This window comes from Branchiostoma floridae, chromosome 15 (assembly GCF_000003815.2).
Source record: "Branchiostoma floridae strain S238N-H82 chromosome 15, Bfl_VNyyK, whole genome shotgun sequence".
In the NCBI taxonomy this organism is placed as follows: Eukaryota; Metazoa; Chordata; class Leptocardii; order Amphioxiformes; family Branchiostomatidae; genus Branchiostoma; species Branchiostoma floridae.
Genome location: NC_049993.1, coordinates 4,440,378 through 4,461,710, shown reverse-complemented (window position 1 = coordinate 4,461,710; position 21,333 = coordinate 4,440,378). Strand labels below are relative to the sequence as shown.

The 21,333-nt window shown below is 40.2% G+C and overlaps 2 protein-coding genes across 2 annotated transcripts in view; one reads left to right on the top strand and one right to left on the bottom strand.

Annotated features, from left to right (window-relative positions):
• LOC118432471 (glutamate receptor ionotropic, kainate 5-like) overlaps window positions 1-3,602 on the top strand; it is a 17,453-nt gene extending 13,851 nt beyond the window's left edge. Inside the window, exons 15-16 of the mRNA XM_035844055.1 lie at window positions 386-638; window positions 1,462-3,602. Coding sequence (XP_035699948.1) covers window positions 386-638; window positions 1,462-1,699 — 491 coding nt within the window. The 3' untranslated portion in view covers window positions 1,700-3,602. The remainder of the gene's footprint in view (window positions 1-385; window positions 639-1,461) is intronic.
• Window positions 3,603-7,572: 3,970 nt separating this feature from the next.
• The window catches only part of LOC118431694 (transmembrane protein 59-like), a 37,144-nt gene continuing 23,383 nt past the window's right edge, over window positions 7,573-21,333 (bottom strand). The window contains exons 3-7 of the mRNA XM_035842951.1: window positions 19,826-19,920; window positions 12,809-12,961; window positions 11,515-11,569; window positions 10,747-11,039; window positions 7,573-10,310 (exon numbers count right to left, since the gene is read on the bottom strand). Coding sequence (XP_035698844.1) covers window positions 10,161-10,310; window positions 10,747-11,039; window positions 11,515-11,569; window positions 12,809-12,961; window positions 19,826-19,920 — 746 coding nt within the window. The 3' untranslated portion in view covers window positions 7,573-10,160. The remainder of the gene's footprint in view (window positions 10,311-10,746; window positions 11,040-11,514; window positions 11,570-12,808; window positions 12,962-19,825; window positions 19,921-21,333) is intronic.

Here is a 21,333-nt window from a genome sequence, read left to right as displayed (position 1 = left end):
GTCACTAGCTTGAATATACCACAATTACGCTGGTCGCCGTCAAAGCTGCCGACAATCATGAAGATTGACGACGACGCGCCCCTTCTTAATTCATCCTGTCTCCAAGTCTGCGCATTAAACGCCGCCTGCATATCCAAAGAAAGTTGCTAGATGGCCAACGCTCATGTCACTCTTTCCACACCAAAAGAGCTATCGTGACCATGGCTAGTCCAGAACACAAGGTATCAAATAAAAACAGAAGAGAAACAGACAGAAAAACAGACGCACCTGTAGTGCCTGAGAGCCCTGAACAATGAACTGGATGCAGAAATGATGATTTCCATATTTCTTATCGTAAAGGCTGTGAGAACGACTAACCCGTGAATCATTGTGTCGTCTTTAATAGATGAGGTTCTGACGCGCGAGTCCCGTGAGGCCATGGACCGGGCTATTGAGGGTGACTACATCTTCATCTCCCCCACCACCTACGAGTACGAGATCCTCAAGGAGCGGTGCGACATGGTCATCCTCACCGCCGACTACTTCTTCAAGTTTCAGGTCGCACTTCCGTTTCCGCTCGAGTCACCATACGTGTCAGAGGTCAACCTGGCCATGATGAAGATGGCGCAGGATGGGGAGATGGACGTCCTTGAAAACAGGTTTGTCCCTGAAGTCTAACATTTTTTTTGGCGACGCCCAGGGGCGAGCCTAATATTATAGTGTGCGACCGTTTGACAAGAATTCCCAGAATTCCGTAGGCATGTGAGGAATTTTTACAGGCATGCGCAGTAGTATCATCTGAGTATTCCCCAGGGAATTTATTTTGATGAGGTTTTAAGTATGTTTTTGTTGGTCTTTTTACATTCAATATGAAATGACCAAATGTCACTAGTTATCATACAAACTAGCGTTCTAGCGGAATAAGCATGGTCACGGATCCAACTGCGCATTATACAGCTCAGGTCAAGGCTGAAAGCCCTCTGGGTCCAGATAAACAAAACACATCTGGACATTGTTATGCACCCCGACCGACGGAGGCCACAGAAACCCCAATGTGCGTAAAATGGTTGAGACAAGTCTCTTTAGAAGCCATGCATCTTTTATAACAAGTTTATTGCAAGTTCGTGCCCGAGGGCTAATTGCAAGTACATGGCATAAACATAGTACATATACAAGTAACAATGGACAGTTATGAACAATGTTCTACTCTACTACTAGTGTTGGCTATTATATAATGCCTTTGACCTTTGTATGCGGAGTTAGATCAGTGAATATGCCTATTATAATCAAAGTAAACCTAAAACAAAGGTCTACATCTCCTAAGCCTTAAACTTATTCTCTTTAAGATGAGGGTTTATAATGTCATTGAAAAAGAAAAGGATCGGTCACGTGTTCTATCATATGTCAATAAAGCTTGCTCACTCGCTCTCAATGTACGACACTTGCATTCATCTATGGTATGATATGATCCAAATCGTACAGGTGGTTCAACAAGAAGAAGGAACACTGCAAGTCAGACGCGGCCGAGACGACAGGCGTCTTGGGAATGGACAACTTTGGTGGGCTCTTCTACTTCCTGGTGATGGGGATGGCCGGCGCCATGGTCGTGTTTTTCGTGGAGTGGATCTGGTTCATGTTTAAACGTCCAGACGACGGCTCAATCTCTGCGTATCCAGAGCCCACTAAGAACAACAAAAATAACAACACAGCTGTTGTGTAAGGTCGGAAAATATCAAGGAATGAAAAGATTGTTTTCCACTGTTCGACATTTGTCACCGTTTGCTCTACTTTGGGATCTTTGTCGTCAAGAGGACATTCCTATGGTTAATTTCAAGTCAAGGAACGATACCGCCTCCTTGCGATCTGACCATGAGTTTCAGGAGTTGTTCATCTGAGGCCATGAGATGATCACGACAGTGTGTGGAAAATGTTAGACTATACTCCCTGTTTAGCTGTTTGGTGTTTAGACTAGTCCGGGAAAGACAATTGAATTCAGGGCGTTGTGACAAAACAGTTTCATATCAGACTGTAAATCATCAGCCTTTACGAGTACGTGTACATTACTTTCTGGATCCGTGTCATGTACCCGAATATATTGTTATGATATCTAAGATGATGACAGTGTAAATGTTCATGTAGAGATTGCAATCTGACAGAATCACGGGGTCATATTCCGTCATGACACTTTGTAGTCTATATCCTAGTGCTCGTAACATGCTCTCTAAGCAGAGGTGATGCTCCGGTTGTTAAGTGACGTTTCTTTAGCCTTAGGCGTTTTTATCAGGCTTTCTATTTTGTACCGTTTTGTTGATGTCTCGCGCCGCAGCTTAAACCTCTGCTTGGAGAGTACTCAAAACTGTCACTTTGTTGAATTAAGAGGTCCCATTAACTCAGGTTTGCTTCTTGCTAGTTTTGACATTTTCACGTTCATTGTCAGAAAGAATTATTTTGTGAATTGCCTAGTGTCGTAGAATGTTTGAAGGTGAACTCAAATCCGCTCTGTAGTCGTTGTAAGCCAACTGACCATTGTGAGTATGTCCATCTAATTCTTTAGACTTGCTGATCAGTTTTTCAAGAGGTATATATTAAACCTGAATATTCATATAGCTTGCACACCTTGGACTAGCCCTGCAGACTCTTAATGGGTGGACAGCAGAACATGTAAAAGACAGACTGTAGAAACGTCCACTTATACAGAGTCTCCATGGCTAACCTGGGACATATACATGTACATGTGCGCTATTGTAACCATATACATATAGTATATGACTGTGTGTTTCAACTTTCCGGGCGTGTGATATGTATATGTATTATAATGAAACGAAAAGATGTGCAATATATAGATTGTTGATTATGGGAATGGGAATGAGTAGTAACCCCCAACCCTAGTTACAATGTATGTCTACATTTAAAGGGACGAGGCAGTAACGATCGTGGGTGGGTCAAGTGAGGCTGTGTAAATTTGTGACTATTGTTTTGCGTTTTCTTTTCGCAGACCTATCAGTACATTGTCATCCATATATGACCCAACCGCTTGTACGCACAAGTTAAAGAAAATTAACTGTTGATATCGATTAGAAAGTAGATTTTGAGGAGGAAGCTATAGCCTGGGACACTAGTAGTACTATAGTACTATTCTACCTATCAATTTGGGAATGTCTTTTCTCGATTCAACGCACCTCATCTTAAACCTAAGTGTATAGCTACAATGTATTAATTAGTGATTAAATTACAAACATTCCTATCAAACATTCTTATCAAATCACATCTCCAAACAATAAAAGTGAACCTCACAATCATCAATGAATTTCTATTTCTTGTACGAAAGAATCGCGAAATCATAAATCACTAGTGATTGACGTCAGTACCCACGTTAACGGTACCGTATCAAGGAGAGGGTTTCTGAATTCCAGATGGTCTATCTTGGTGTTATCATTAATTGAAAATCTTAAGATACAAAACTACAATACAAATCTGGAGCTCGTCACTGATAGATTGATAATTCTCTAGCTAAGACAGAAGTCATCATAGGTCACAAGCAGATGTTGGGGTAAAAGATCGTCATATTTTCTGAGTAACGACCGAGCTTCCTTTTCCACATAAAAAGTAGGTGAACAGTTGAGTAAAAGGTCAAATTTTTAGAAGAAAAAACCATTAATTATATTACTAACCTATTCAATACGTACAATATATGATGTACACATGAATGTAGGCGGCGCTTCCACAGGCAGACATGGTGTCACATGCCAGTTTTTGCGCGGGGCCCAAAGCTATTCTTTTTATGTCAACTAGCGTCTTGAATGTCATTCTAGATGTGTGTAAAGATGTCTGGACTTATTTGGAAAAGTTTTTACTAGAATTGAGCTAAAATCTAGTATGGTACGGCATGTTACAAGTCAGGACTACAGACCCTATGAGAGCCCAAGCTGCAGTACCGCTCCCGGCCGCGTCCTGAAAAGTGGCTTAAACGACCGCCAAATTGCCAAATTTCCCTCTTTTCATGAATGGGGAAATGATGAAAGGCTCGCGAAGGGGTTTGAATTTTGGTGGCTTATTTGGCTTTGTCTGTGATTAAAGATGGCAATATTGAAGGTGGTTCACCAACAAAACCACTGGATATTAGATCACAAGTGACGTGATCGATAGCATGTTTTGTAAGCGGTTCCAAACACCACGACTTCCAAGAAAGTCGTCCCGGACGGGGCACGTTTTCAGGCACACGGTACCTTCGACCTTCCGTCTACCTGTCTTTATATACACTGAACACACCTAACCTTTTCATAACAATAACATTCGGTCAAACCAAAGAACTCCTTGGTCAACTGCAACGCTCGTCTGATCGCTCCCGCCGAGCCTTTATCGTCAGTTATTCTGGTCGTTTCACTCTTGGTTCACAGTTTCATGACACTCCGACACCCTCTTAAGTCAAATTCACACCCATTTGAGTTCTGTAAATCCATTCAAACATGTCAAACATGAACTGTACGGTGTCGTTATTATACTCAGAATTGTGATCTATTGTTTGTGAGGGATCCTCTAGGGAGGGAGCCTCTAACACAGCTGCATATCTTTAGGAGTGACCAGTCTGATCCTGTTCTGACTGGCTTTGTCCGTGATTTTCTGGCATGCAGGTAGCTCACATAAATAGCTCCTATGATGATTTCGTAGACAAACCACCTAATGCACCAATTAACTAAATGGATTTAAAGCGCCGACTAGTGACCAAAAGTATCATTGCACCAATAGTAATAGGCACCGTTCTCTCCGCCAGCATTTTAGAGTCAATGAGAATCATTCGGACAAAAGAAGATCCTATAAGCATGAGAGGGGAAGCCCACTAGTATTGCACTGTATGACATTCATGCACACAACAAGATGTCATCACACATTGTACAGGAAGGTTATTCCTTCCCTGCTTTTTTTTTTAATTTATGAATTTGAAATTTTGCTTTTTTTTATTTACATTGAAAATCCAAATTATGTCACTAGATATATTTCAGCAAAATGCTACTCAGCCTCCCCAGTTCAATCTTACATGGCCAGTCTTCTGTCCTTACTTTAATATACGTGTCAATCAATGATGTCTCCATCAGATTCGGCATACCAACTGTTCCTGTCGACTACATATGGCCGGACGGTCACCCCCCCCCCCCCCCCCCAATTTCAACCTAAACACGCGTATGATTCAACCGACAAACTGGATAAGTCACCAAAACTGACCCATGACCAAGTCAGTCATAGTGCTGTAGTGCTGTTGCATCGGCCTGCGCTTTGAATATCAATCGCTAAAGGCCGCTATTGCGTGGAGGTAAATTGCGTTCAGTACCGAGGACAGGCATGTCTACATAATCCCAGATTGCTAATAGACAGGAATTTCTCCACGTAAATATCGAAGATTTCGCGATGCTAAAACTGTTACATGCCTAAGCTACTGACTGATAATAAAGAAAATGAAGAGAACGCTAGCGGAGTGTACAGATGATGCAGCATCCTGGCATCCTGTAACTGTAATAATATTTTGAGCCGTGTAGGGGCGCTTTTAGACTGTCTACCGTCGGTGCAGTTTCAAGCTCTGTATGCTTACTTACTTGATACTTGTTAAAAGAGTGGCCTGCATCCAGGAGTTTGCGTCTGTATAGCTCTGTATACTGCATTAATACTTTCAGTCGGCTACTATTCGTGCGGTTTCCATCTTAAATTTTCTTGAGGATTAAATTATTCACGTTAATAGGTTGCTATGAAACGGTATGTGATAATTTGGATGAAATATTGTTGCAAAGGAATTGGCATTCATATATTCATTAACAGATTTTATTGATTACATTTGACTGTTTTAGATAGATGCTCGAGTAATCAAAACGACTTAAGCGTTCTTTCGACTTTCTGGAACATATGAACATGTACATATACGTGCATTTCTATATAGAATTAATGATACTTGAAAAGACTATACACTAGACAATGTCCTATTGGTATATGGTATTCTTATCATTTACAATCTGTGGGTTAATTGTTCAAATAGTGATAGCATTTGAAGGAATTCGTCTGAATAGTGGCAACAGTAACCTTTTTGATTGTGAATAACTTTATACAGGCGAACTAAGATCGACCCCAAATGCTTCATTTTGAGCTGCTCCCTCATTTTGAGCCGCTCCCTCGGTGCATCCAAACGCCGTTAATCTGGGGTCGGCAGGTTAAAACACTGGATGTCGGAATTGTCCCTGCCAAATCGGATTCTTGTATTTGTTATCACTTCAAATTTTAATGTTGTCTCCGGGGAATAGGCATCCATTATGCACGATATTTCACGACAGGTAATAGCATTAACTGCAGGGAAATTGTAGGCGCATACCGAAAGCCTGCAAATCAATTTTATAGCTATTATGAATATTTTCGAAAACGGGTTGCCGTATCTTGAAGCTCCGCTCTCATCGCTAATGGCAAGTACTCACTGCCACCACATAAATACCGGCGGCGGGGTTGCCTCTCATTTGGACACTTAGTAAGATTTCAATTCCGTCAAGAGCGTATTTGACCCCTCTCTGTTTGTTTGTTTCTTTGTGAGCGGAAATATGTACCGGGAAATTTATTTCTCATAAAAAGTTAAGTAATACAATAAGACAAAAAAAGTTTGCAACAACACTTATTGATATTCACGGTCCGTCATCAGCATGTTGTAAGCCAGAAAATGAGGCACATTTTTGGGAGGCCAACCTTTAAAAGCGGTGTTAAAGTTCTTTCCTAGATCCTCTATTTTGAACTTTGCAAGACATTCCAAGAATAGAACACTCTGTCAGGCGTTTCTCAATAGCGGTCTTTTACACGCCCGGAAAATTCCCGCTTTTTGTAAACAAATTCCGAGACATTGTGGCACGCCACTGAACCGTGCCCATCCTCTGGTGAGACGGACTTGGCCTTGGTGAGACTGACTGGAACCAGTCCGTGGGGGAAGTAGGAGATTAGAGGAGCTCAGGGCTGATCCGGCCCGGGTGAGGCTGGGGAGGGGCGCAGGTGTGATGAGGAAAGCTTTTAGTGTTCTAATCCGACTTACCACGGGAGGGTTGAGGTAAAGGGGCGTGTGGGGTGTTCACTGAAACTAGAGGCTTGCTTGATACATAGCCCACCTTCATAGTATTACAAACACACACACACTTACATGTGTGTGTATACACGTTCATCTCAGGCCCGTCTGACTCCCTTTGGCCGGCTATACTCATTGGCCAGCTTTGATGCTATCTTATGGCACCGTAGGATCTGCTTGGAGATTATATACATGTATGTGTACACATATATGTTCACACACACACGTTACACACTCACAGTATACAAGCCGTATCCACACACACAAAACTATATAAATACACACAACTATATAAATGTATATACATACATAAACACTGCATATATGCACGCATACACACACACACACACACTGCATATATGTACGCACACACACACACACACACACACAAACACGCACACCAAATAATCAGAAGAAGTTTCAGATCCATCTACCACACCAACATAGGGGCAGCAACTACTTAAAAGTTGAGTCAAGTTAACTACGATCCATGAATGACACTGAGCCATCGATAAAGTTTAAATCTCTTTATTGAGATGAACCCCAACACCGCTTCATACAGCCCCATGTTCCTATTGTACTCAGAGCAGAATAACTTACACTTCTGACACTTATTTACAAGACATCTTCCTAAATGTGAGGTTTAAAACCCAGAAGTAAAATCAACAATGAATACTCAATGGATGAAAGAGATATACATAGTGTGAAATGATGCGGCAGATTTGCCGAGATAATTTACACATTAAAAGTCCCAAATCACCATCACTCAATGATACATAATCCCTTGGTATTGTAACACACAAATAGGACAGTGAAGCACATGGTGAAATGTTAGGATAGGATATCTACAGTAGCGCATTTCTGTGGGGAAGAAATAATGATTGCAGCATTTAATACAGAAAAGAACAATACTATGCAATGAAAGGGTGTGACAACACCGCTTACATGTACATGTACTTCATATCTACACATGTAGGTTTCATATCCTACAAATGTTCCAGGACTGATACCAGTTTTTGATAGGTCTTTTGACCCCCAAAAATCTTGATTTGAACCCTAAGATCACACTATCTCATAAATGTCCCCCAATGATTAGGTCCAAAAACATAATCATAGTAGCACAAGAAGATATGTGCAATCATCCTTATCATGTTGGCATCTATGAAAGAAAGTCATGGCACTATACATGCTGTTTGCACCCCCCTCCCCCATTGTATTGAGACATAACAAAAATCAGAAAAAGAATCTTCCTACACTATTAAGTACGCAAACACCACCACACAGCTTTGGACTATTCCATTCTTAACCCTAGGGAGGAGGGAGGGTTGTGATGAACATTCATCCCCATCAATCATCTTCCCTGTTTCATTTGGACTTGATCACTAATCCTCCCTTTCCAATCAGCAGTTCGTTACTGCTCCTCCCTAAACAATGAAAATGGGGAAAACATTCCAGAATTTATGCAAGATTAATGTCCATGAATTTCATAGCTAATGTGAAATGCCTCGAGCATTCTTGGAAATAATGTGCATGCTGGGAAAACGAGGGCCAATGTCAGGCCAGAAAAAATAGGCTTTCTTCTAACAGGAGTATTTTACAACTGTCCCATATAACGGGTCATTTTCCTACCAGATAGCTTCTGCAGACATGCTATGTGTGGTTCATTAGAAAACAAAGAAAGAGGGTACATGAATACAAAGGATTAAATTTACAATGTCTAATAAAACCTTCAAAAGGATGGCAGAAAGGCATGGGTGAGGGGACTGCTTACAGTTCAGGTGTAACTTTTATACAATGCCCAATGGTAATCACGTAAATGTCATCAATTAGTACCCAGACAAGGGAAAGCAATGGAGTTGCCCAGGTCATGATTTTGTGAGAAACAGAAGAAGAGAGATGACTTTGTACTAGAAGAGGACAGTTTCTATGTACAGAAATAGACTGCTGAAATCATGGTATAAGTCTACTACTGGTTAAGAATATTCTTTCATTGTTCCCTAAAAGCTATCCTACCATGCTGTGCAGCTACAGGTCTCCAGCTATCGCTAATGTCTTTTTTTGTATCTGTTGAAGTAATTCAAACGATGAAGCATTTTGCTAACACAACTAGATCATTTACCATAGGTTACCTATACATTATGTCAAACACTCCAGTGAAACAGCAAATTTCAATTTTTTCCGGTAAAAAGTACAGAAAAAACATTACAACATTGCACTATTTTCCATTGGCATATCTCTCTACATCATACAATTGGTAGTTTAAAAGCAGAATCCCAAAAACATGTCTAAAACGTTCCCCTGACAGAATACATTTCCTTGTCTGCAGCCCTTACAAATTGCTATGAGTTTACGAATTCTCACGCAGATCATTTTTCAGTAGGAAATATTTACTTTTGAAAAAGTTACAGATTTTGGAGAGCATGACTATATTTTGTGGACAACTGTAAGGAGCTGTAAAAGTACAACCTGGTTGCACCAGTACAACCTCTTATCCTGCAAACTGCAACCATATGTGAAATTACTCTACATGGCACAGCCTCACTGAAAACAGTACTCCCAGGTTAATCCAATTTGGAACAAAATGGTGACTGCCAGCTTCAACTCTTAACCTACACACTCCTATGATCACGTTTTATGACAAGGTTTTGAAAAGAAGACAGTTGACAATTGCTGCAGCTTGGCTTATGCAACTGCATTGTACCAAGCAAGCTCAGCATTAAAATGTCATAGCATTTCCTCTATATCAATCATAATGATGGCAGTTTATTTCTTAGCTCATGAGCAGAAAAAATGTTTTAAACCCAAATAAAACCTTTGTAGTTAAAACTGGCTGAAACAACTTCCAAAATGTGGACTTTCCACTAAATCCAAATTCCAACCATGGTTCTGGCTTTATTTCCCACAACTTAGACTTTGTTTTGAGAGAAAGCATTAGAATCATGTCATTTCCAACCAGTTTAAACCAGATTCAACCAGAACTTTCTACTTTTGACCAGCAGTCACACTCTTAAGTTGTGCAGATTCCATGCTTAACACACATGTTGTTTTGTCAACATAAACTGGTCGGATCTACATGAAGACTCCTTGGGTTTTCTGTTGTCTAGACCATGGAGTGGTCCACCTTAATCTTGACCGGTAAGGGGCCAGCTTGTTCTTCTGGTGCCTCCTGTGATGGTACCTCCACCACGCTGCCTGGGGCTGACTTCTGTTGGGCGACTATGGTCTCCAGATCTCCATAAATACTCAGCTTCTGTAAACAACAAAAAAATCATTTTATATTAGAGAACTACACAACACAAATCTAAATTTTCTATAAGAGAACAACACAACTCATGTCTAAATTTTCTATAAGAGAACAACACGACTCATGTCTAAATTTTCTATAAGAGAACAACACAACTCAAATCTAAATTTTCTATTAGAGAACAACACAACACAACTCAAATCTAAATTTTCTATAAGAGAACACAACACAAATCCAGCTTACCATATTCATTCAAGCCAAACATGAACTTATGCATTAGATGGTCTGCATATTACAACATTTTGTTACCTTGTTTCTTCTCACAACGTTTGATAAGTAATACCTTTAGTCTTCTGAAATCATGTTTGACATGGTTTGCAAACTACATTTTAGGCTCTTTTGCTGGCTGAACCTGTTGCTTTCTCAAAAAATGTGTCCTTACCGGCTGCTTCAGCGTCTGTTCCTGTGCTGTTGCGGAGGTGGCACAGCACAGCCACAGGATGGCCAGCACCGACAGGAACAGCGTGGAGCTCAGCAGCCACCTCGGCAGCCCAGACTTCTTCGACACACAGCCCAACCAATCAGCCGTCGGCTGGGGCCTGCCCGGCCAATGAGCATCCTGGGATATTCTCTGGAGGCGTGGCTCTCTGGGCTGTAATCTTCTGTCATCTAGTTCAAGGTCAAGGTCATCAAGGAGATCCAGGCTGACCTCTGGCCGCAGCTCTGACCTTGGAACTAAAAGTGGACAATACAGAAAAATCAATGTAAGTCTTGCAGTCTAAGGCCAGTGAAACATGCGTAATACAAGTTCACATAAGTATTTCAGTCAAAAATTTCACAAAAGGAAAATGAAGGCTATGCCTACAGTCATTCGCCAGGAAACGCACATTCCAATTACTGACTCCAGAAATGGGAAAAAGGTCACCATCAATACTTTTTGATATTTTGATTGTTATGCTTTGATACAAAGGGTAGCAGAAGGCTAAGATGATTTGGTCATGTATCAAGACCACCACAACCATTGGGCAAGCTCCTGGCCTTATAGGAAGGATTGAGAAGCACAACTTTCAATAAAAATGTAATACTTAAATCTATACAGATGAGCTTTCAACCTTAGATGGAAAATGTTCCACACCAGGAGACTGATATGTGATGTGCCATTATGAGTGCAGGAATGTGACATGGTAGATATATGAAAATCACTACTTACAGTGGAAGTTCTCATCCTCAGGAATAATCCTGTCCACGAACACTTCAGGCTCCGACTACAGGAAGGAACAAAGGAAACTTGGTTAACCCTCTTCCTTCTATAACCTTCAATACATTATGTACATGTAGCTTGGTGTGTAGATAGGGTCACTGGAGTGTGATGCCTATTCAAACCAGCAAGGCAGAATGGTTGCTTTCTCTTTCTTATAATGTTCAAAACCAAGTAGGTACCTTGTACATTTGTACTATAAAAATTGAACATTTATCCCTGGAAATGGCACCTTAATGGAATCTGATACAATAAACCATGCATTATTTTATGACCAAAAAAATACCTATGAATACATGCATACCACCAGGTATCTATCATGAAAGTATGCCAATTACTGTATGGCTCGTGGCAGCCTGAAATTTGCTTGGATCCATCAGTTACCAGACATTTGTATGGAATTTCCTCCATATTCTCATTCTTCACTTAAGGTCCAAAATTGCAGAAATTTGTTTCGGGGCAGAGGTCGGGTCTGGATAAGTGGTGCGTCTCCCCTGTGTCTAATTTAGCCCCAATATTGGGGTGGGGGGAAGGAAGGGGGGGATCCAGGGGGAACAATTACCGGCGAAGCAGCCGCTGGTGGAATTACTGCCTACAGGCAACACCTGCCACATGCAGTTAGTCAGGACTGAGGCGTTACGGAGCTGGGATATGGTAATCTTGGCACAATAAAATCCAGGCACTTATATCAGGAAAATTTATGGATGTAAGACTTTGCTATCTATCACTTGATACTTTCAAGACATGAGCATGCTTCATGTTCGTGTCTTGTCTTCTGATATTTGTAAAGCTAGCAGTCATCAGTAGGCATGGTAGGGGCCGGGCAATTGATGAGGACTCTAGAGAGAATACCTGCACTCCCATACTGGTTAAAATTCTGAAACTGTCTTGAAAAGTCCTTCACATTGTCAAGTTTTACTTCTTTATGCACATGTTACACCAGGAAAATCGATGGACTAACGAGTCTGCAAACTCCAGATGACATTTTCAGCAGTAATACGCCCGTGTTCTCTGGATCAGTGCACCATTGTTAGAGATTGGCAAATGTTCACAGGTCCCTGCAGAGACCATCCAATGTGATTGAATAGATTTTCAGGTCAAAAACACCTTTGTGTTTCTGGAAAATTTTACATTTGCTGACTTTCTAACATTAAGACTTTTAAACAAACATTCCTGGAAATTTTTAGAGACTTGCATAAACTCTAGCAACTAATAAAGCTGCTTTAAACTCTTGTTATGTAGGCACCTTAAGAACGATGATTTTGCCGTTGTCAGACTGCATGTAGAGGGACCAGGAGACAGAGATGTAGTTCTGGGCGCGGCTCAGCAGGTCGCTGTAGATGTTCCGTACCATCATCATCGGTGTCAGGAAGTGGATCTTCTGTACCTCATCATCACGCTGAAACAAAACAAGACAATTCCAACTTACAACTGTGAGCAAACCAACCTTTTCCAAACACAATACATGGACAAAGTTAGAAGGCACTGCACCTGTAGCTAACTGATTTGCCATTTTCCTGTCCTTTGTTTATTGTTTATTTGTTTTACACTCAAAACAAAAATAACAATAAATACATGACACTGAAATATTAAAGAACATAACAGTATTAATAGTATACATTACTAGTGCAAGGGAGGCCAAAAGCTTCTGCTTCTGTCTTCAAACTCAAACAAAAATCTTTCTTGCACTTACAAAGCACTTAATGATTCCAATGCAATGTCAGATGCCGACTTTGCCAATATCTGCTAAAATTACAAATCTTTAAGAATGATTGCAATAGGCATTGCCAACTTGTATAGTAGAATTAACTAGAGTTCCACGAACACATACCTTTGCCAAATAAACCAGGTTTGTTATGTAGAATGATGTCTGAAGACATAAATGTGCTACTCATTATATTTTATTTTATATGCCTGGAGTTGGTTCATAACATTTTGCCATTGCTTATACAAATTAGATCCCTATTTACATACTAATATTGAATTGTATCAAGCATCACTTAAGCTGTCAGCATACCAAAAATCATGATGATCCATTCAATCCCTTCTTGACTTATTATCTTTCAAAGTTCCTGCAGTTCAAGACAAGATGTTAGCGGACCCAAACATACACCTCTTACTCTCTGCCATCTTTCTCAGTTACATGTGACAAGTCTGAAAGTCCTATCACGGAATACAGTGGATTTATCAACTTTCCTCATCAATTATGCAAATTAGCTGTTAATTTGCATAACTGGTATCTCATTATGTAACGTTTTACTTAGGCTATCAACTTACCAAAAATCATGACGATCCGTCAGCACGTTCATATTTCCATTAATTATGCAAATGAGATCATCATCTGCATAATTGATTTGTATTGATATTTCTGTCTTTCTCAGCTGCACATGTGACAAGTTTGAAAGTCCTATAAAGGAATGCAGTGGATTTACACATTTTCCTAATTAATTATGCAAATTAGCTGTTGATTTGCATGATTAGAATTCCATCATGTAAGTCTTCCCTTTGGCTATCTACATACCAAAAACCATTACGATCCATCAATGCGTTTATATTTTCTCATTAATTATGCAAATGAGGTCATCATTTGCATAATTAACATGCATTGATATTTCTCTCTTTCTCATCTATACATGTGACAAGTTTGAAAGTCCTATCATGAAATGCAGTGGATTTATAAACTTTCCTCATTAATTATGTAAATTAGTTCCTGATTTGCATAATTAGTATTTCATAATGTACATTGTTACTTGGGCTATCTACATACCAAAAATCGTGATGATTCATCAACACGTTCTCGAGTTATTCTCGCCCAAAGTTTGAAAGGAAATCGGCGACTGCAGTTCCAAACAAGCCGCTAGGGGGTTCAAACTTATGGTACTTACTCTCTGCCTCAAGGGCTATCTACCACTCAAAAATCATAACCACAGCATGTCCAGAACACGAGATATCAAATATTGAGGTTCTGCTGCAGTACCTTAGCAAGCCGCTAGGGGGCCCATTATCGAACTTGACCTTCGTTTTCCCGACCCCTATCCACCTACCAAATATCATCGGGATCCATCCAAGGCTTCTCGAGTTATACTGTTAACACACAGACACACAGACTCACAAGCCTAAAACATAACCTTAGCCATTCTGGCAAAGGTAACAATGTAACTGCTGGAGGAGTTCCAAAATCCATGTGCTGATGCTGACTCTGGGATATTTGTATTCCTCTAACACTGTTATAGCACTCATTTTCCTTACATCGATGACACTTTATAGTGAAAGTGTGCCCCCATCTACCATATAGACATGAAAATGCACCTTACAGGTAATAACGTAGATGTGCATGTGACATTTTATGACTACTTAGTCCTGAGTCAAACGCATTCTTGATGTCTATTGACACACAAGAAACAAACTGTCTCTCAAAACCCAGCCTAATGCACTACCTGCACTCTCCCTGTGCAGGAGATAATCTGGTTATCACTCCCAGGGATTTAGGCGAGATCTGGGAGGAGGGTTCCATGTTTATTCTGAATACAGTATTGGTTAAAGGGTCATGCTGGATATCTCGGCTTTGTTTCAGCCGCTCATTAATGGTACACTCAGCCTGTGGTACTGAAATTTCTGTTTTGACAAGATAAAGCCCAGTACTTTATCATTCTTATCCAAGACAGCTCAGCTTTAGTGGAACATATTTTCTCAGGGTTTGATATAAGGCGGTGAGTGAAAAGAGAGGATAGGATAAAGGAGCACAGGGAATTTCAGCACATTGCTTTTAAAACTACACAAGAAATAATCATCAAGATGTTATTATTTAAAGAAAATAAAGCAGTAAGAAAGAAAGGAAATATTTAAGTTTATATCAAGAAAAATGTACAATTTATGCTCTTGAATAGTTTTGGGTACATTTATTTGGTTTGTTGTCTTTTATATTATATCTTCCTTCACCAGAATTGAAAATGTGACCCTAGCATTATGCAGCTTGTACCTACAGTAAAGAACTGGTATGTTCTGAATAAAATGACAGTTGATCGGTTACATGGAACCAAACAAATGAATGCTTATGCTGAGTAGTATTGCTAAATAGTACTTCTTCTTTTCAAGGGGAAACCAGAATAAGACATGCAACTGTAGTCATCAGTGTTTGTCCAGACAATGTCCACTAACCTAAAGAAATGTACGATATGATTATTAGCACTGCCAAGGGCAGCCCAGGACATTACTACACAGGGCTTGAAATACTTTTTTTCTGCATACCTGCACTCAGGTGCAAGTAACGTTGCAAATTACCTGCACCAGGCAAATTTTACCTGCAACAATCTGAATGTAGGAAGTATAGATCATACTAGAATTTTTCAGGAACCATTGCTATTTTTTCTTTTATACTTTATAGGTGGTAAAAGTCAATGCAGCTAATAACAATCCACATACACCTACATCACAGGACATTTATGTATTAAACCCTTTACATGAACCTGTGCAAGTTAGGTGCAGGTAGATAACAGAGATACCTGCACAGCTCCAATTTTACCTGCACTAACTTGCATATGCAGGTGGTATTTCGAGCCCTGCTACACCACTCAGTCAGACAGGAGTCGAAGACAAGCTAAGCCTTCCAGATCCCTGCTGGCATCACTAATGCAGTGCCCAATCCCCAAGTCTTTACTGAGAGGAGTCCGAGATGCTACGTGCCAATTTCTCACTGCCGGCGGGTTAATGCTGCCCGCAGTCCATCTTTCACTGCGCGATGATATCATGTCTACTTGTAACAAGTCATTAAATCGCGGACACACCGCCGGAGCGCAGGCATTATGCAGGCACAGCGCTTTTGTTAGGTATCACTTTCATATCAAACCACCCTGTAATTTGATCCCAAGGCAATTTTGCAGGGATCTGTATGGATTGTGCAGGGTCCTGCCCCAAAGACATGGTCTACATACTAACACTGGGCAGGCTGCAAGGTCCTGTCCAATGACATGGACACACTTACAATAGGACTATGGTATGGCTTCCTCTACTGACTATCTCGGTGGACAACTTCTGCATTTTGTGGTGTTGTATAGCATAAGTGGACTCCCAAACATTTTTCAAATACTCCCCAGTTCATCTCAGCATTAAGTCCAGTTTATTTTCCATAGGCCAGGCATCTCAGGTACTCAAGATCATTCAAGTAAGGATTGGAAACCAACATACACTTAGCCCTGGTAAAAGCAGCTTAGCAAACAGTACTAGTAGCAGGAATATATAAAAATCAAAATGCCAGAGACAGGCTAAAAAATATTGAACTTCACAGTCATCCCCCTCATACACAGGCCTAATCAGACATGAAGCTGATATTTACCGTTGAATGTCAGCGAACAAGAGAGTGAACTTGTCGCTACAAGTATTGGAGTATTGCTGTAATTAGAGGTGCGTAATATTCTGCCAGTTTCACACCTGACACCAATGTCACCCTGCTGTAATCAGCGGACTGGAATAATCTGCTGACTGTACACCCGACACTAATGAAGTAACATTGTGGTTTGTAATTACAGTCGGCAACAACATAGCTGTAATGAAAGCATGGCGGTCGTCACACAATCATGAGAAAGACAACTTGCCATTTGGGCAATCATCGAAGGAAATTACCAAATGTTAGAGGTCACACAGACAAGAAGTTGTCTAACATTGTGCATTTATCATTCTTAGCTCCTCATGAATACAGGCGGAACTTCTGACGATGAGTCATTGTTAGAATTTACAAATATTTGTGGCTTTCCTGGGAGTTGTGATCAAATTGTAGGAGTTAACATTCATGAAAAATGAAAATCCATTTTCTAATGATTGTTTAAGTCATTATCAGAGCTTACTAATGATGGAATTATTCATCTCGAGCGGACGGCCAAAATAAATTCCTCTCCCCACAGAATAAGCTTAACTCCCTGCTCTCATCAACGTTGGAGCGGTAATTACGACACCTCATTCCCGCCGTAATTTGGATGTCCAGGGCAGCAGCTGGTGTAACTCCTATGGGATACCAAGTTAACTCCAATGGGAGACCTTCTCCCGGAAGATAGATGCAGCCTTCTTTCCCTCCATCTTCTAGCCTTCTTCTAGAAAACTCAGATGTTGATATATGCCTGGTGCGGTCTATAATACATTTGGTATCCATCCTATCGCTGCACATATCACCCAAAAGTTCCTGAAGTTTTTATGTGTCAGGAGAAAGATTAGGTCCAACTTGACATGACACGGGCTGACATTTCTCAACTGCAGGAAATTACATTACCAGGCAGCAGTGTGTTGATAGGATCATATATTCTGTATGGATTTATGTCCATGTTTTTCCTGCTATTACTCAGCATTAGGTAACCATCTCGCTGCTTCGATTGATGGTCTATGTTTTAGAACACTACTAGTAGGATAACATCATATACTGGCGCCTTTATTTGACTTGACTTAATACAATTACAACTGCATGAAAACATAACTTGTTCTGGCATAATCAGATTGTCTCTTAATCATTGATATTATGTATCAACTCACCGTCTTGATTCTCTAAATATCATGGAACATTTTCCATCAGATGAATTGACTAGGGCAGGCAATGTTGCACAAAAAGTGTGGGGATGGTAAAAAGTTTTCCATCATTATCCGTTATCAGGTAGTCATCAGGTATAACTAATAGGAGATCTGCTTTCTGAATTCAGGGTATAATTTATTGGACATGACTTAACACAATTACTACCTCAGGAAAACCACAAAAGTATGGAAATATCATTATATTTGACATTGGAGCCTATTGCATAAGTCTTTTGTTTTCTGCAGATCGGGATAAACCTAATTTGACACCATTTAATACAATCACAAAAGCATGAAATCGATGAAGGCTGCAAACAAAGGACGGCGCATCTGATTTATGAATATATATTCTCATCATTATTCCAGAAGTGGTGTCATGCATGAAATGATGGCGGTGTAAAAACACTGGCCAGTACCTAAAGTCTTTAAATGTCCTCATAAATAAAAGGTTAGTCTGAGATGAATTAAACATGGCCAACATAAATTTGTACGCTGTTATAATTGATGTCATCTATTATGCTATCGGACTGAAACATTACCACGCGGAACGTGACTCCGACGACAGGTGGAGAAGTTATTACGGCTTTTAGAGGGCTCGTCGTTCAATCAAAATTTGCGGCAGCTTATTACAGTGTGAAGGGATATTGGGTTCATTTGATATCCCTGTTGAAAAATGACAGACACTGCAAAATTGTGGCGCAAAGTTTCACTGTTCCATCGAAATTCAGGACAACTTATTACAATACCAACTAAGGGATATGAAAGTTTTCCGACATCTTTCAGAAATTCTAGAATATGTGAAAAGAGGAGCACAAAATTCTGTCCTTGAAAATTTGTGACAGATTATTATTGTATACCTCAAAACATCTCAGAACACAGGGGTTGAGTGGTACAAAGTTTGGCTTTCCAATAACCCAATATCTATGTTAAAAATTTCCTTAAGACAAGAAATGTGAACAGTTTTACTATTCAACCATAATTTGAGTGAGCTTATGTCTTACTCACATTGGGATTTAAAGATAACTTGATATCCTTGTTAAAAATTCCCCAAACACAAGAAAGGAGTATTGCATAGTTTTGATTACAAACATACAGAGGTATGTTTTTCTACCTATCGTGCCAGGCATACATTACAAGTGAAATGATCTGTATATGTGGCATTAGCTAGGCCCTGATGGGCTGTATCCAACTCCTTTTGTTCCAAAGTTTTACCTGATCACAAAAAGAGTCAATACTACCACATTCAGCGTGCAAAATACCCACTTGCTCACTTGCACATTGCAACCACTTTTTGCTTGGTGCAACTTACTTCTAAGCTCAGGTTGCACAGGGTGCAACTTAGATTTTGAGCCTCAGAACTCTATTATGTTGTTAATTTACTTGATTTTTAGTTTGAGACAAACATGTTTATAAGTAATTGATAGTGAAAGGTTATGTATTTTTTTCCAGAAATTAATGAATTGTTGGTATTGGTAGTGCAACTTGAAATTCAGTTGTGCAACCTAGTTTTTGCCCAAGGTTGCACAGTGTGCAACCTGGCTCAGAAAAGTATTTTGTACACTGACATTACTTCAGGTACCTGCAACCATCCCTGCACCTTGAATACTCTATCAATCAGTCAAAATATATTTGTGTGCCCACAGTACAATCTACACACTGCATACAGGATCGTAAACATAAACATACAAACAGTACACAAAAACAAACAAACCTGTTGTTTTCTCTTCCGGGCAAAAGGCACCTGTGAGCGGCAGCCGATACTGCAGCCGTATCTGTCATCCACATGCCTGTAAGCCTCCATACACGCTGAAACAAGCAAACATACAATTTTTCCCAAAGATACACCAACACTGCAGTATTTGTAACACAAATATGTTATCCAGTGCTAACTACATCATATACTGCTGAACTTGGAGCCAAAAGTAAGGCATGCAAGATATGTAGATTTCAAATTGTAAAAAGTTTCTCAACAAGCAATGTGTATAATGTGTGACTTCAGATGCCAAATCTATTTGCCCTGTACAGCGTGCAAAATACCCACTTGCTCACTTGCACATTGCAACCACTTTTTGCTTGGTGCAACTTACTTCTAAGCTCAGGTTGCACAGGGTGCAACTTAGATTTTGAGCCTCAGAACTCTATTATGTTGTTAATTTACTTGATTTTTAGTTTGAAACAAACACGCTTATAATATAAGTAATTGATAGTGAAAGGTTATGTATTTTTTTCCAGAAATTAATGAATTGTTGGTATTGGTAGTGCAACTTGAAATTCAGTTGTGCAACCTAGTTTTTGCAGAAAAGTATTTTGTACACTGCCTGTAGCACAGTAAGTCGGCATCCTTTCATTCAAACATTGTTTATACCTGCCAGGATACATGTACTTTTGTTTACTAGAAATGGATCAGTTGATCATCTTTGTCCATAAACTACTTGGCCATCTGGAGACAGGGAATGAAAACTTAAAACAAGTTGCATGGATTCTGTTGTTCCATTTTTCACCAAAACTTCTGGTGGAAGTTTTGTGAAAGCTTTTCTTTTTGCAAAGTAGAAAGAAGGATGATGATGATGCAACAGCTATATACTGGAAATGTATGACTTCATCTAACTATAGGCTTCCCTGCATGTCCCTCTATGTCTCTAGAGAATCTCAGATACATGTATGTTCAACTCTAAGTGCACCTGGATTTCCATTTCCCTTCCCCTGACAGCTACATGCATGTGCATACCTCGACTCCTGCTGGGTTAATAATCAGGGGAGAGGGGAGGGTGGTTGTTTTACTAATAACAGGCGCAGGTACCCCGTGTTTGTGATGTGCATGAAATGGACTTGATGACTGTTTTGTACAGTTTTAACTGGTCCCTGTGGGAGGCCCCCAGCCCACAATGGACCCCCTGGTGGGAAATATACTGTGGCATCAGGCAGGAATTCTATGCATGGGGAGGGGGGCGCGCACAGGTCAGACACCTTTCACATCCTGACCTGATGCCATTAGCCGTTCTCCATCCATTCACTGGAGCAGTCACTCCTGGGTCAGCAACTCAAAAGGTTTATCTTGTAAGTTGGGAAAATGTAGCAAAGAGGGGAATCCATCAACCTGGCAATTGGGAATGATAAAACACTCACTGACATGTTTGGCTTTTATCATATCTTCTTGACCTTCTTTTTCTTGGATTACCCATAATATACAACCCATCTGGACTGAAAGTAAAAACTTAC